This window comes from Leishmania panamensis (assembly GCF_000755165.1).
Source record: "Leishmania panamensis strain MHOM/PA/94/PSC-1 chromosome 27 sequence".
Classification (NCBI taxonomy): domain Eukaryota; phylum Euglenozoa; class Kinetoplastea; order Trypanosomatida; family Trypanosomatidae; genus Leishmania; species Leishmania panamensis.
Window position 1 is genome coordinate 457,759 of NC_025873.1, and position 11,856 is coordinate 469,614.

The following is an 11,856-nucleotide window of genomic DNA, read 5'->3' on the forward strand; positions in this document are numbered from 1 at the left end:
TGGGAAAGAAACGGTCGAATGAGCGATGTACGCTCCTTGTCAACGATGAAACAGAAAGAAGGAAGAGTGGGAAGGTAAAAGGGCGGGAGGCATAAAGGGGAAAGAAGGAAGCAGTGCAACACGGCGACACGGAAAGGCAAGAGACAGCGCGCCTCTGCATCACCCCTCGGTGGGAGAGGCTGACGAGTAGCCTTTCCCGGCCTCGTTGGTGTTTGGTCGTGGTGATTTGGCAATTACGCGCGGTAACACACGACGGGCCTAGAAATTGTCACAGAGAAGAGAACAGTTCGTAGATGGCTTTAGAGGGGTGACGTGGAATCAAAGAGAGCAGCTGTTTGCTATCAAGCATGAGTAGCTACAGGAACAGGGCGAGATGGAAGAGAGAAGGGAAAATATCGATAGTGGTGGCCAGAGCAGCGACGCACAACTCGAGAAGAAACTTCTTGGGGGGGAACACTCAGAAAGAGAGCAGCAGGGAGGCGGCGCCGCACACGGTAGTCCATTGGGGAAACATACATGCCGAGAAGGGAGTACGTGACGCAGACAACAAAGAAAATGAGAGGAAGGGAAACGGTCTCTGCTCTCCCCACCCCCCACCCCGCCCTCTTGCGCCTGTGTTACAGCCGCATCGCCACCGACTCAGTCAGACATTTTGAGGTACATCAGGTTCTGCGACAGGGCCGTGTAGCCAATGACGGCGTCCAGGTGAGCGTGCATGTACTCGGAGTAGAGACAGGCATATAGGACGCTTCTGTGTTGCTCAATGGCATCACGAAGCGACTCAAAAGACACCTCAGAGCTGTGCGAAGAGCGGTCTGGTGTGGCTGGAGTAATTCTCACTGCGTCGTCATCGGTGACAAGAAGGTCCCAGTGCTGCAGCAGCATATCGTACAGAAATGGAATGGAGACAGCAAGTGGACGGGCGGTGGTGCTGGCGCTCCTTGACGCCCCACCGCCACCCATGTCCTTCCTTATTGGGCTAGGTTCCGTGACCTTTCTTTCCAAGTGATGTCGCAGGAGGTTGCGCAACCCTCTGAGGGCCGTTACCAGCGGACCCTGCTTCGAGTCCAACAGTGTGTAGAGTACGCGTAGGTCTGGCATGACGACGAGGGACACGACGAGGTCGGCCACAAGGCAGCTGACTGTGTATGGAGACAAGTCCAAGTGCTGCACCATTTCACACAGAGCCGTAATGAGGGGCGAGGTCTGCACACCGGCATGAAACCAGCAGCTCACCGGCGCCGCGTCCTCGGCAGTCGCCGTGTTGGCCGTAGCCGAGGTGCTGCAGGGCAATGTCATGGCGCTCATCATGCGCTGCCGAGCTCGCAGCGCCGCCACGGGCATGTTGGACTCAACCCGTAACAGTCGTGACAGCACAGCTTCCCCAACGCAATCGGGCTGCAGCCCAATTTTCGCGTTCATCACGGCTGCCGAGTGCAGGGTGCTTAGAAAGCAGTCATGAATGTTCAGGTGCGGAGGTGTGACGATGGTGCCCCACGGCTCGGCGGGGTTGGACGCACATGCCATCTGCTTGCGCTCCACGTCCGACAGCGATGTGACATCCATCAAAAACACTTCGCGCAGAAACACGTGCGGGACATGCTCAGCGAGGGTCTGCACAAGTAGCAATGTCGCTTTGGTCGCCGACCACCGCGTCGTCGTGAAGCCCAGTACCACGTTGCTCTCCTTGTCCTCCTCCGATAGGCAGGGGTTGCTGGACAGGTGTGGGAGGATGTAGTAGGTGAAGAACGATGTCGTCGGGTGCTCGGACAAAGACATGGCAGCCTTCGTCTCCTGCTGTCCACGCGTCATGGCACAGCCACCCGTGCGCGCCGCGCCAGCAGCGGTGACCGGATCCTGCACCACCACCTCATAAAATTCTTTGTTGGGTACAATGCTCCCATTGGCTTTACGGATTGTCGTCGAGAGCAGCGCCTTGGCAAAGAAAGCCTTCAGCAGCGGAGCGGCCCCTTGCAGGTCTGCAAGTATGTTGGACACCACCACACATGCGGCCGAGTACACGTGGTTGTCCGACGACTGAAGGAGTGGCAGCACTGTCTGGTACACGAACTCCTCCTCGATGAGAGGTAACAGGCGCAGTGTCGCAGCGACGGACGGTGCCATCGTCGCCAGTGTTGTCCAGAAACGCAGTACATCGCGAAGGTATAGCCGCTGCGTCGAGCTATCGTCGTTTTCAGGAATTTTGCAGAGCGTCAAAAGGGTGGTGCGGGCAGCATTGAGGGTGCGTGACACCACACGCGTCTCCCTGGCAACGAGGTCCTGAATCCACGGATCTGGGCACTTCGCCAGGGACACGACAGCGCTCAAGGCAAACCTACATGTGTCACGGCGGTGCGTCCACTCCCGGGTGCCGCAGTCGTGCGTGAGGTAGGGCAGCAGCGTGTCCAGTAGCACGAACAAGTTGCGCTCTTGGGATCCCTCTTCGACGACGAAGAAGTTCGCCAGCGCCGGCACTCGCTCCATCTTCTCCGCCAACGTGCTGAGAAAAATGACGAGCTGGGTGCGGCCAGCGTCTTGCAGGAGGGTGCCGTCGTGCAGGTCGTTCATCACCCACTGATATGCCGCCGTCGCCGCTGCAGTGGAGGATGAAGCTGATGCCAAGGCCGTTGGAGAGCGGAGGGCAGCGGCATTCGAAGGGTCGAGGGCCTTGCTCACCTTGCGCACCATGTCCAGAAGTGGCACAATGAGTACGGACGGGCGGAGTTGCAGCAGTGACATACCTGGGTCACCAGCCGGGTAGGTAGAGCGATCCGTTGGCAAATCTGCCTCCTGCAGTAAACGTACAAGAAAGCCCAGAATGACAGAGCGAACGCCGGGCGGCTCGTCCTGCTTGGCGTACTGGCAGAGGGTGAGAAGGAAAATGTTGCCAATAGGCGGGGGGTCATCGTAGGATGCGGCGGCATCGTTCGCCCTTGAAGCAGCCTCCATTTCGGACGTCGGGGGCAGCGGTATCGACACACTGTGGGCATTCGCGAAGAGAAAACGGTAGCACGGCGGCAGTGCCAAGCAGTCGCCATCGAGGCCGTTCAGCAGGCACGACGACGACAGCAAGGAGGACGGCGAGGTGCCAGTGTGCGCGGCAGTGGTCATTGTCTTCGTCGCGCCGCGGGCCCCCATGTCTCGGGAAGACGTCGGTGACGGTGGCGGTGTGTAGCTGGAGTGGGTGTCGGCGACGGTAGGCGACGGCGGTGTGCTGTCGGACCGGAAGGAGCACCTGAGAGCGGTGCTAGGCCGATGCAGGCCAGGATGGCTAGTCACGAGCGTCATGCGATCCTTCAGCAGCGCATCCAGTATGACCGAGAGAGCCTGCTCCACGCTGCCCAGCTCCTTCACCAGACTAACCCGCTCATCGTATCTGTTGGAGCACTGCACTCGCTGAAAGTACTCGCATAGCTGCAGCCACTGCTCCTGAATCACCAGCACCATGGAGGCCGGCGAGTGACAGCCAGCAGGAAGTCTTCTTGCGGAGAGAGGAGCATGAGATGTGCTGGTGGCCGCGGCGGTAAAAACGCCGCTCGTGGCGGACATGCAGCACGAAGGTCCTCTAGAAGCATCAGCAATAGCGGTAGCACCGCGCTGCGTCACCATGCCTACGGAATCGCTCATATGGGAGAGTAGGAGTCACTTGAAGATAGAGTCGTGTGTGGCTCGTGCCTGCGGCTGTGTGCGTGGCCGGGGGAGAGGCAATTTGACCTCTGCCCTCCGAGGAGTGGAGGCAGTTGGTGGAGCAAGCTTTGTTAGTGGCGACTCAAGCACAGGCGGACCAAAGCTATGGGAAGCGAGTCAAGCGGGGCCGTGGTTTGCTTGTGCGCAGGAGTACTGGCAAGTCGTCGGAGGGGGGAGGGGGGGGGCGCAAAAAAAAAAAATTCGAGAGGAAATGTAAGGTGAGTGCAACAACAGAGAGGAGTGCAGTTGGACAAACAACAACGGCATTGGCATGAGGCAGTGCGGGCTTGGCTCGCACTGCTAGTGAGGTGCAAGTCCGGAAAGAGGACGCGGCGCGCGAGTGTAGCGCACCACATGTACGATGTCAGAGCGGCAACAGCTGTTGTTGAGGCTTCCATCGCTGTCACGAGCACAAGTACTCGCACCCCTCCGCCTTCCCCCTAAGCGCCTCACCCGAGCATACGTATAGCCTCTGCTGGCATCGTGGATTGTGTGGTCTCTTTAAGAATCTTTGTTTACCCGTTAGTCTCTTACACGGAGCTCAGCAGGATAGCTCACCTACACGCCTTTCGTGCCGTTTGGTGTGTGAAACACTCACCCGCGCCACACAGACACCTGCACGCAATAGGCTCAACAAGGGGGGCACCAGGATACTGCCCTCCCGTAGACCCTTCACCGCCACCACTCCACACATAAAGGGACGCGCACGCGTATCGGTGCGTCACGCTGTCGTCCTCACGTGGGTGCGGTGTGGGCTGAACGGGTGGGGGGCGTTTATGAGTCCTCCTCTTCTTCGACTTCTTCGTCGCTGTCGTCGTCAAGGCCGAAGAACTGTTGCTGGTGTTTAATGTTGCGCCAGTTCGGATTGTACACGCCATCTGCCTCACCCTCGCTTCCCTCGCCGTCCTGCTCCGACGCGCCGTCAGCGGCCATGCGCACGCCTGAACGGACTTGCGGGTGGGTTAGCACCGATGTCGTCGTCCGCGCCGTGGCAGAGTACTGCGGCATACGCTGCAGGGCAACGCGCTGGTTCTCAGCGCGGTGCTGCGCCACCACCACGCGCTCGCGCCACCCTTCGTTCCTTGGATCCTTGAGGAAGTTCTCCACCTGCTCAGGAGACGGCTTAAAGCTCACGGCGCCGTCTGCGATGACTACAACATCTTTAATGCTGAGCCAAATGACCTTGTGGAATTTCCTGGGCAAATGCACGACTTTCTCGACTTCGTGGAAAGGCGCCGTAGATGGTGAAGCGGAGACATTCCCCTCCGACTCCTTCGCGCCATGTGGGGCATCGTGCGAGCTGCTGCCATGCGGCACTGAGGCCTCAGAAGGAAAGTGTGCGGCCGCACTGCTTGAGTGCGCTAGGAGTAGAACGCGTACGTGTTGCCCGTGCGGTGCCTCCAGGCAGATCGCCAGCGCCTCGCCCTCTTTGGGGCCTACCCATCCAGATGTGTCGAGGTACTGCTGGGTGAGGTGCTTCGCACGATGCTTGCGGCCAGCCCCGCTCATGTCTGCTTCCTCCCCCCTCTAATATTTCAGCGAGGAAAAGTACGAAAACTAGACGTGCGCGCAGTATTGTGTATGTGCGTGACTGCGTGGGAAAGGAGGTGCGGTGGGCCTACAAAGGATGAACACGTGGTGGTTTGTAGAGAGTGGCGCATTAAAAGGGTTGGTGGTGGGCAATGCGAGCACAGCAACGGCGTGGAGGAGGAGAATCGGTGCCAGTGGAGGTGTTGCTTCATCAGCGACCCACTTCACAGCAGCAGCGGGTGCGCGCTGCGGGAGAAAGAAGACAAGAGCTCAATGTTCTCTACACCCACCCACTCCAAGCTTGAAGCTGCATCGTAACACACACGTTTGAAAAAAGAAAGAATCCTCGCTAGTCCCCTCCTCTTGTTTTCTTTCCTGTTTGCCAGCCACTGCGCCACCATCCACAATACTTGAGTCTCCGTGCGAGTGCCCTGAAGAGGTTGTCGTCGCAGCGCCGTTCAGCTTGTCGACGATGGTGCACACAGGGACAAAGCAAAGCAGGCACATGCGGTCCATGCAAGATGCACATATGCACCCACGCAACAGGGGTATGTAGACGCACGTGAGCAGATGTGCCCTGTAAGCCCCTTTGAAAAGGATTAACACGGAGAAAGGGAAAAAATAGGAAGAGGCGGGCACAAAGACGAACAGCGCGCGTCTTCTCTGGTGCCCGTCTATCCGTATTTTTTTGTTTCTCGCGGTGTTTGGATGCCCCTTTGAGCCGCACCTCCGGCGGCCACGCCACAATACCTCGAAGCGTGTCGAGAACCTCCCAACACAACATCACCTACTCTCAGAGACAGTCCCATCGCCTGTGCCGGGGCACTCACGCGCTTCTCCACTCCTCGTCTTCTTCTGAGCTCCTTTACAGACGCAGAAAGTTGAGGCCAAGAAAAGAAAAAAAAGGAAAGCAAAAAAAGTAGTCTCCTGACGATATAGAGGCAGAGCTGTGCGTGAGTGTTTATGCGCATGCGCATCGAGGTAAGTAGGTACGGCGAGAGAGACAACCTCGCTTTCCGGGTTGAAGGGTGAGGCTGCCCACCCACCCACCCACAGACACACACACATATATATATGTATACACACAAACACCTCAGAAAGAGAAAGAAGACAGAGGGGCAGAGGGGCAGAGGGACAAACGGAAAAGGCTAGGAAGGGGCGGTGAGAAGCAGAAGAGGAAAAGCAAACGAAACAAAAAAAAGAAAAACGAGTGAGAAATTAGCATGAAAGGGGGGATCCTCTTCTCGATTTTTTCGTTGCTGCCTGTTAGTGAATTAACAAGACAACCATCACCCAACGCACAGAGGCAGACACGCATGGTGCAGGAAGGAGGTGAGAAAGGGGGAAAACGCACGGAGAACATACTCGCCAAAGAGAAATTTCTTTGTTTCTTCACAGTGTCTGTTTCCTCCCATACAACATGAGGCCAAACCCCGACGCTAGCCCACGGCCTGCGACAGGCCCCATCGCGTGGTGCGAAGCATCCACAGACACACGTGGTACAGCAATGCCGACTCAGTGATCTGAGCACGGTCACTGCCTCAAAGCCCACCCACCTACCCGCCCTGCCTCGCAGCCACTCCCATCATGCCGGTCGCCACCTGGTGCATCCCTCAGAGGGCCTCAGGCCCCCCTCACATCAATGGGCAGGGAGGCCGAGTGAGGTATGCTCGAGTTACACTGGCACCCGACCCATCATGTGGGTGGGACAAGCTTGCTCACTGTCGCAGGTCGCCTCGACGCAACACCATTCACAGCCCGACCACCGACATCAGTACCGATGCATCGCTCTGGCCTCTCTACGTCGTAGGTGCTTGACCCTGCCCTCCAACAGTAGTGGTCCGGCATTGGCAGAGATAGGGAAGCTGCTTGGCTTCCCCACAGGGTGAGCGCTGGACCCCACTACCATGCTAAGGTGTCCTCCGTCATGAGGGAGGACGTTGAGGAAAAAAACGGGACAGGCGGCTAGACGCAAGCAGAAAAGAGTGTAGAGGAAAAATTGGCAAAATATGCGCCTACCGCGCCGGAATCACCCAAGACGACAAATCATGGAAAGGTGAAAGACAGAGGCGTCCGGGAAAAGGCGGTACGAGGCACAAACAGAGAACACGAAAGAAGGGCATAAAGAGTCCCTCACATGGCCTGTCGTTGCCCCTTTGTTTCGCCCGTACCCGCGCACTACTCCCCCTTCTTCGTCCCTGCCTCCTACATCGACCGCACACGCTCGCACCCTGTTCCCTGACACAAACATGCAGATGGGCTCACGGGCATGCGTCTTGATGCGAGGGTGTTGTGTGCGGTGCGGCATCGCCGGAGAGAGCAAAAGAAGGCGCGAGAAACGGAGTGGAAGAGAAAGTCAACGCCAGAAGGAAAGTGAAGGAGTCAGCGGAAGAGGGCAAGAAGTGACCTCAAAGAGTCACACGCACACAGGCACACGCAGGCATCAGATGCGTATAAAAAGATGCCAGAATTTTCTCGAACAGTTTCAAAGCGGAACTGTCAGAGATGCGCGAAGAGACACACGTGTAAAAGAAAAGACACAATCAAGAAAGAGCCAAATGACATGAACGGGGGGGGGCAGTGGCACGACTGGCTCAAGAGGCTACGGTCTTGGTGGGGTTATCCGCTTAACAAGAAACGGCGCGCTTAATCAGCAATGAAGGACGGATTTAGTACGCAGAGGAGGAAGGAGGCGCGAGGGTCGTGCACATCATCTTTGCCAGCCGGGTATGCGACGATCATTCAAGTGACCGGTCGGGGGTGCAGGTGCCATGGCATCCACCCTCGTTGCAGACTTTTCTGCCTCTGTTCGTCTCTTTTTGCTACGGGCGATGTCGCGTCCGTGACGGTGGCAAAATGCGCAGAGTTTGTCGGGCGCTCATGGCCAGTCACGGTACGGCAATGGAAACGACGTCTCACTACTGGAAAATTGATCGCCGGTCTGGACGTCATCGCAATCGCCGATTACAGAAATAAGCAGTGTCATGTCGTCTGGCTTGCCGCCCTCGAAAAGGGCACCATTTTCTATGCACTTGGAGGCGTATGGAGAGTTGCAGCGCACGTCACGCGAAACAGTTGTGGCGTCAACAATGATGGCGTTCGCGGCCATCTCCAGTGCTGCCATCATGTCGTCGAGAAGCGTGCGAAGGTTAAGATTTGCCGCGTAACTCATGAAGCTTGCTGGTGTCTTCTCTGCTTCACCACTCAGCACTTGCAGGTATCCGTGCTGACGAAGAACACGCTCCACATGTGGCCATAACAATTCTGCTATTCGATGTGGGTACAGATTGTCGAAAATGCCATCGGTGCCCATCACGACTACATCGCCCTTCTCCACTGGTATAAGAAGACGCACGCCATCCTTCGGCATATCCTTGCTACCGGTGCCCAGCTGGTAGGGGTAGTCCAGCTGATGTGCCTGCTCCTCAGTGACGTAGCGCACCCGTCCGCCACGAATCAGCATCATTGTGCAGTCGCCAATGTAGACGACGTCCAACAAGTAGTTGTCCGCCCCATCCGTGCGTTGAAATCGTGTGAAGGCTTGATGCAGGTCTGTCGTCGTAGCCGTCCGCATGACGGCGTCATCTGAGTCAGCGATGGACTCCTTGGCCACTTCCGCGCTGCTCAACGTATCATCGGTAGCTGCGGCTGCTGCGGTGCCGGAGGCAGCGGCTGCTGCGGTGCCGGAGGCAGCGGCAGCGGTTAAAGCAGCACCTGTAGATGCGAGTGGATCACCAATAGTGGAAACACCCGAGATTGGCAGTGACGGTCCATCCAACAGTACCACCTTATAGTGGTCCTTCGACTGAATCTCCTCCTGGGGCCCTTGTAGCGTCGCCACCAGGACTGTGCATGTGCCAACCATATCGCTGTGCCTACAGTTTTCGTAACCGCGCTCAAGAAGCCGAAAGGAGCTCGCTGGGGCATCACCGAGAAGCTCATCCTCGATGTATTCACACATACTTCGAGCCAATGCAGCGCTGTAGAGGCCGGCGTTCAAGCCTGCGCTCTCTCTCCACCAGCTCACGCCATCCAACACTGCCTGGACATTAGATAAGGATAGGAATGCGTCCTCGCCACCGCATTCAGCCTTTTCTGGCAGTGGGACGGATCGGACATTCCGGTAGATGAAAGAGAGCTTCTTACCATAGCAAAATCCAACTCTGCGAAACATACTTTGTCGGCCCTAAGAGCCTAACGACGAAGAGAGGAGGGTCGCAAGGCAACGTGGGAAGTCACCACTTCGCTGTGAGGCGAGGTCACCGGTGTGACACACCGAGTCCCGCCTCTGCAAACGTGCAGCGCACACCAACGCAGCAAACCGAGGTGCAGTGCTGAGGTGTCGACGCAGCTGACCGGGCTCCGCAAAATCCAAAAAAAAAAAAAAACACAAAAACATAAAAAAAAAGAAAAAGGGTGGGCGAAAAGGGTCAGTGAGTTCAACAACCAGTAACGCTCACCCCTCCGTGAGCGGCGAGAGAGGCAGGAAAACCAGAACCACACGCACGGTTCATTCGGTACCGCCTGCCGCGAAAACAAAAAACTCTCACAAGAAGCGGCGATCGTGTCCAACACTCCGCTGTAAGTGGGAGCAAACCATCAACACTTTTTTTTCCGCTTCTCAACGCGTCAAACTCAACCACGAACACGTCGGCCAACATGCGCATTACAGCCGCAGGCCATCTGTCTCTGTCGCACCACGGCTAAATCCCGGTCGTCGAGGACGAACCGTACCTGCCGCCGAATCGGGTCATGCGTCTCACGGGATCCTCGTGTCCCTCCTCCCTTCCTCAGGTACGGGTCGTACCATCGACGTCACACGAACTCGCGGCTAGACGGCACGCCCTGATCCAAGCGGGCCGCGGTCCAGATTCCTGCTCGATGGCAGAAGCAGTGGTGTCTGTCGTGCTGGTAGCAGCGGGTGGTCCAGGCACATGGCGGGGGAACTCGGGGAAGCAGCGGGCCAGCCTCAGGTCAGGGCCCTCGGACACCCTGTACCCTGCCTGGGTCCCATACCTCCCCCTCCGCCCCTTCAAGCTCCGACATTGCACAGCATGCTGTGGTGGCTCTCCAGTCAAGTCTGGTGGACTCGATGGTGTAATAGGGGGTGTGCCCGCCATGCCTTCGGCATCTGGGTTGCATCCGCCCACCCGGTCAGATGCGGGAGACGCCGCGTGTTCCGCACACACACACACACACACACACACACAGTGGGGGTGATTCGTGTGGATCCCTTCGCGCCTTTTTCCTTGATCACCCACGCTCCTCTGGCCTCCGGATGCTTTATTTGAACGTGGTGTGTCATGCCAGCTGTGCTAGAGCGCGCGCCGTGCTCGCGTTTCCGGATCCCGGGGCCTTCTTCAGGACGACGACGTTGCCTGGGGACGTCGCGACCCTCACCCGCCGCTCTGTTCGACGCAACGGGGTGCGTCCCTGGATGGCGTGCCCACATGTGCCGCGACAGGCCGGACGCTGCCATCGGCCTGTGGCAGCAGGAGCACTCCGTTGTCTCCTCAGCCTGCACGCTTGTCAAAGACGTGGGTGAGGCGGGCAGAAGGGGGCGTGGACAGGCAATGGGCCTGCGCGCAAAGAACCCATCGCCTGTCCTTCCGAAAGGCCATAGGGGGGAGTAGCGACAGGCACCCAACAGGGAAAGCCCATGCAGCGCGAGGGGGACGTCCGTAATCACGCCATCGCGCGCAAGATCCTGGCGTCACAGGAGGGGTGCGTTGGGTGTCGAGCAGTCCGTGAATCTCGCAGGGCACATCAGGCACAACGCCGGGTAGGACACCCTCATTGCAACGCAGGAAAAGGCAGGCGGGGATGAGGGTACCACAGTGCCAGCGGGGTAGTAGGCAGCACACCATCTTGTCGCTGCCGGCCCTCTCCACCGCTGCAAGGACCCAAGGTACAAGGAAGTGTCTCCGTGCGGTGCTTGGCGAGGGTGGCCCCCTGTCGTCTCGCCAGTTCGACATCCCTGTCCTTTGGTGTGGAGCAGCTGCAGCTACGTAGCTCTTGTCAAGGAGCGCCGTATCGTGTAGCGCTGCTTCGGGGGATGTCGGCCTGGCGTCTGTGGCCGGTGGCCAGGTCCGTCATTCATACAGCTGGCGCCGGCGCCTCGGACATTACCGATTTCGAAAGCCTGTCGGCCTTGTCTTTGTGCTCCAAGCCACAGTGGCCAAGGCCAAGCGGAAGCGAGAGGCGCACGCAACGGGTTGGCAGCGTCAGCATTTGGTCCCTAATGCGTCGCAGCATGTCATCCGCCACCGCTGTAGGGCCCCTGCTGAGCGCCATGGGGAGGGAGAGCGAGTCGGTAGCAGCGGCCACGCCTGCTTCGCTGCGCCTTAGCGGACCCAGATGTCCTCGCAGCAGGTTAGGCCCAGCCCCACTGCTTCACACCCAACGCGGTAGTCGCAAGCAAGGAGACCGCAGCCTCCTGCCGCTGCATCTGTGAGTGTAGGACTATCATACAGCATCGCGGCCGCTTCTGGTCTGATGCCTGCGCGTCCCGCACCACCTGTCCACACTGAGTAAGGGAACCTGCGTCAACAAAGACTCCACACACAAAAGAAAAACAAGAAGCGAGCGCAATGCTCCACCTAAGCAAATACACACACAGTCCTAAACCAGCACACACAC

At 58.1% G+C, this 11,856-nt stretch overlaps 3 protein-coding genes across 3 annotated transcripts, besides 2 other annotated features; all 3 read right to left on the bottom strand.

Annotated features, from left to right (window-relative positions):
• Positions 1-639: 639 nt before the first annotated feature.
• On the bottom strand, positions 640-3,447 carry LPMP_271160 (hypothetical protein; the record flags this gene model as incomplete). Its single annotated transcript, XM_010701903.1, has 1 exon — positions 640-3,447. The coding sequence occupies one exon, from the start codon at positions 3,445-3,447 to the stop codon at positions 640-642; it is 2,808 nt and encodes a 935-aa protein (XP_010700205.1).
• A 1,014-nt stretch (positions 3,448-4,461) lies between these two features.
• On the bottom strand, positions 4,462-5,196 carry LPMP_271170 (hypothetical protein; the record flags this gene model as incomplete). Its single annotated transcript, XM_010701904.1, has 1 exon — positions 4,462-5,196. One exon carries the CDS (start codon positions 5,194-5,196, stop codon positions 4,462-4,464), a length of 735 nt encoding a protein of 244 aa, XP_010700206.1.
• Positions 5,197-6,601: 1,405 nt separating this feature from the next.
• Positions 6,602-7,135: a repeat region.
• Positions 7,136-8,095: 960 nt separating this feature from the next.
• On the bottom strand, positions 8,096-9,391 carry LPMP_271180 (hypothetical protein; the record flags this gene model as incomplete). Its single annotated transcript, XM_010701905.1, has 1 exon — positions 8,096-9,391. The coding sequence occupies one exon, from the start codon at positions 9,389-9,391 to the stop codon at positions 8,096-8,098; it is 1,296 nt and encodes a 431-aa protein (XP_010700207.1).
• Positions 9,392-9,852: 461 nt separating this feature from the next.
• Positions 9,853-11,759: a repeat region.
• Positions 11,760-11,856: the final 97 nt, after the last annotated feature.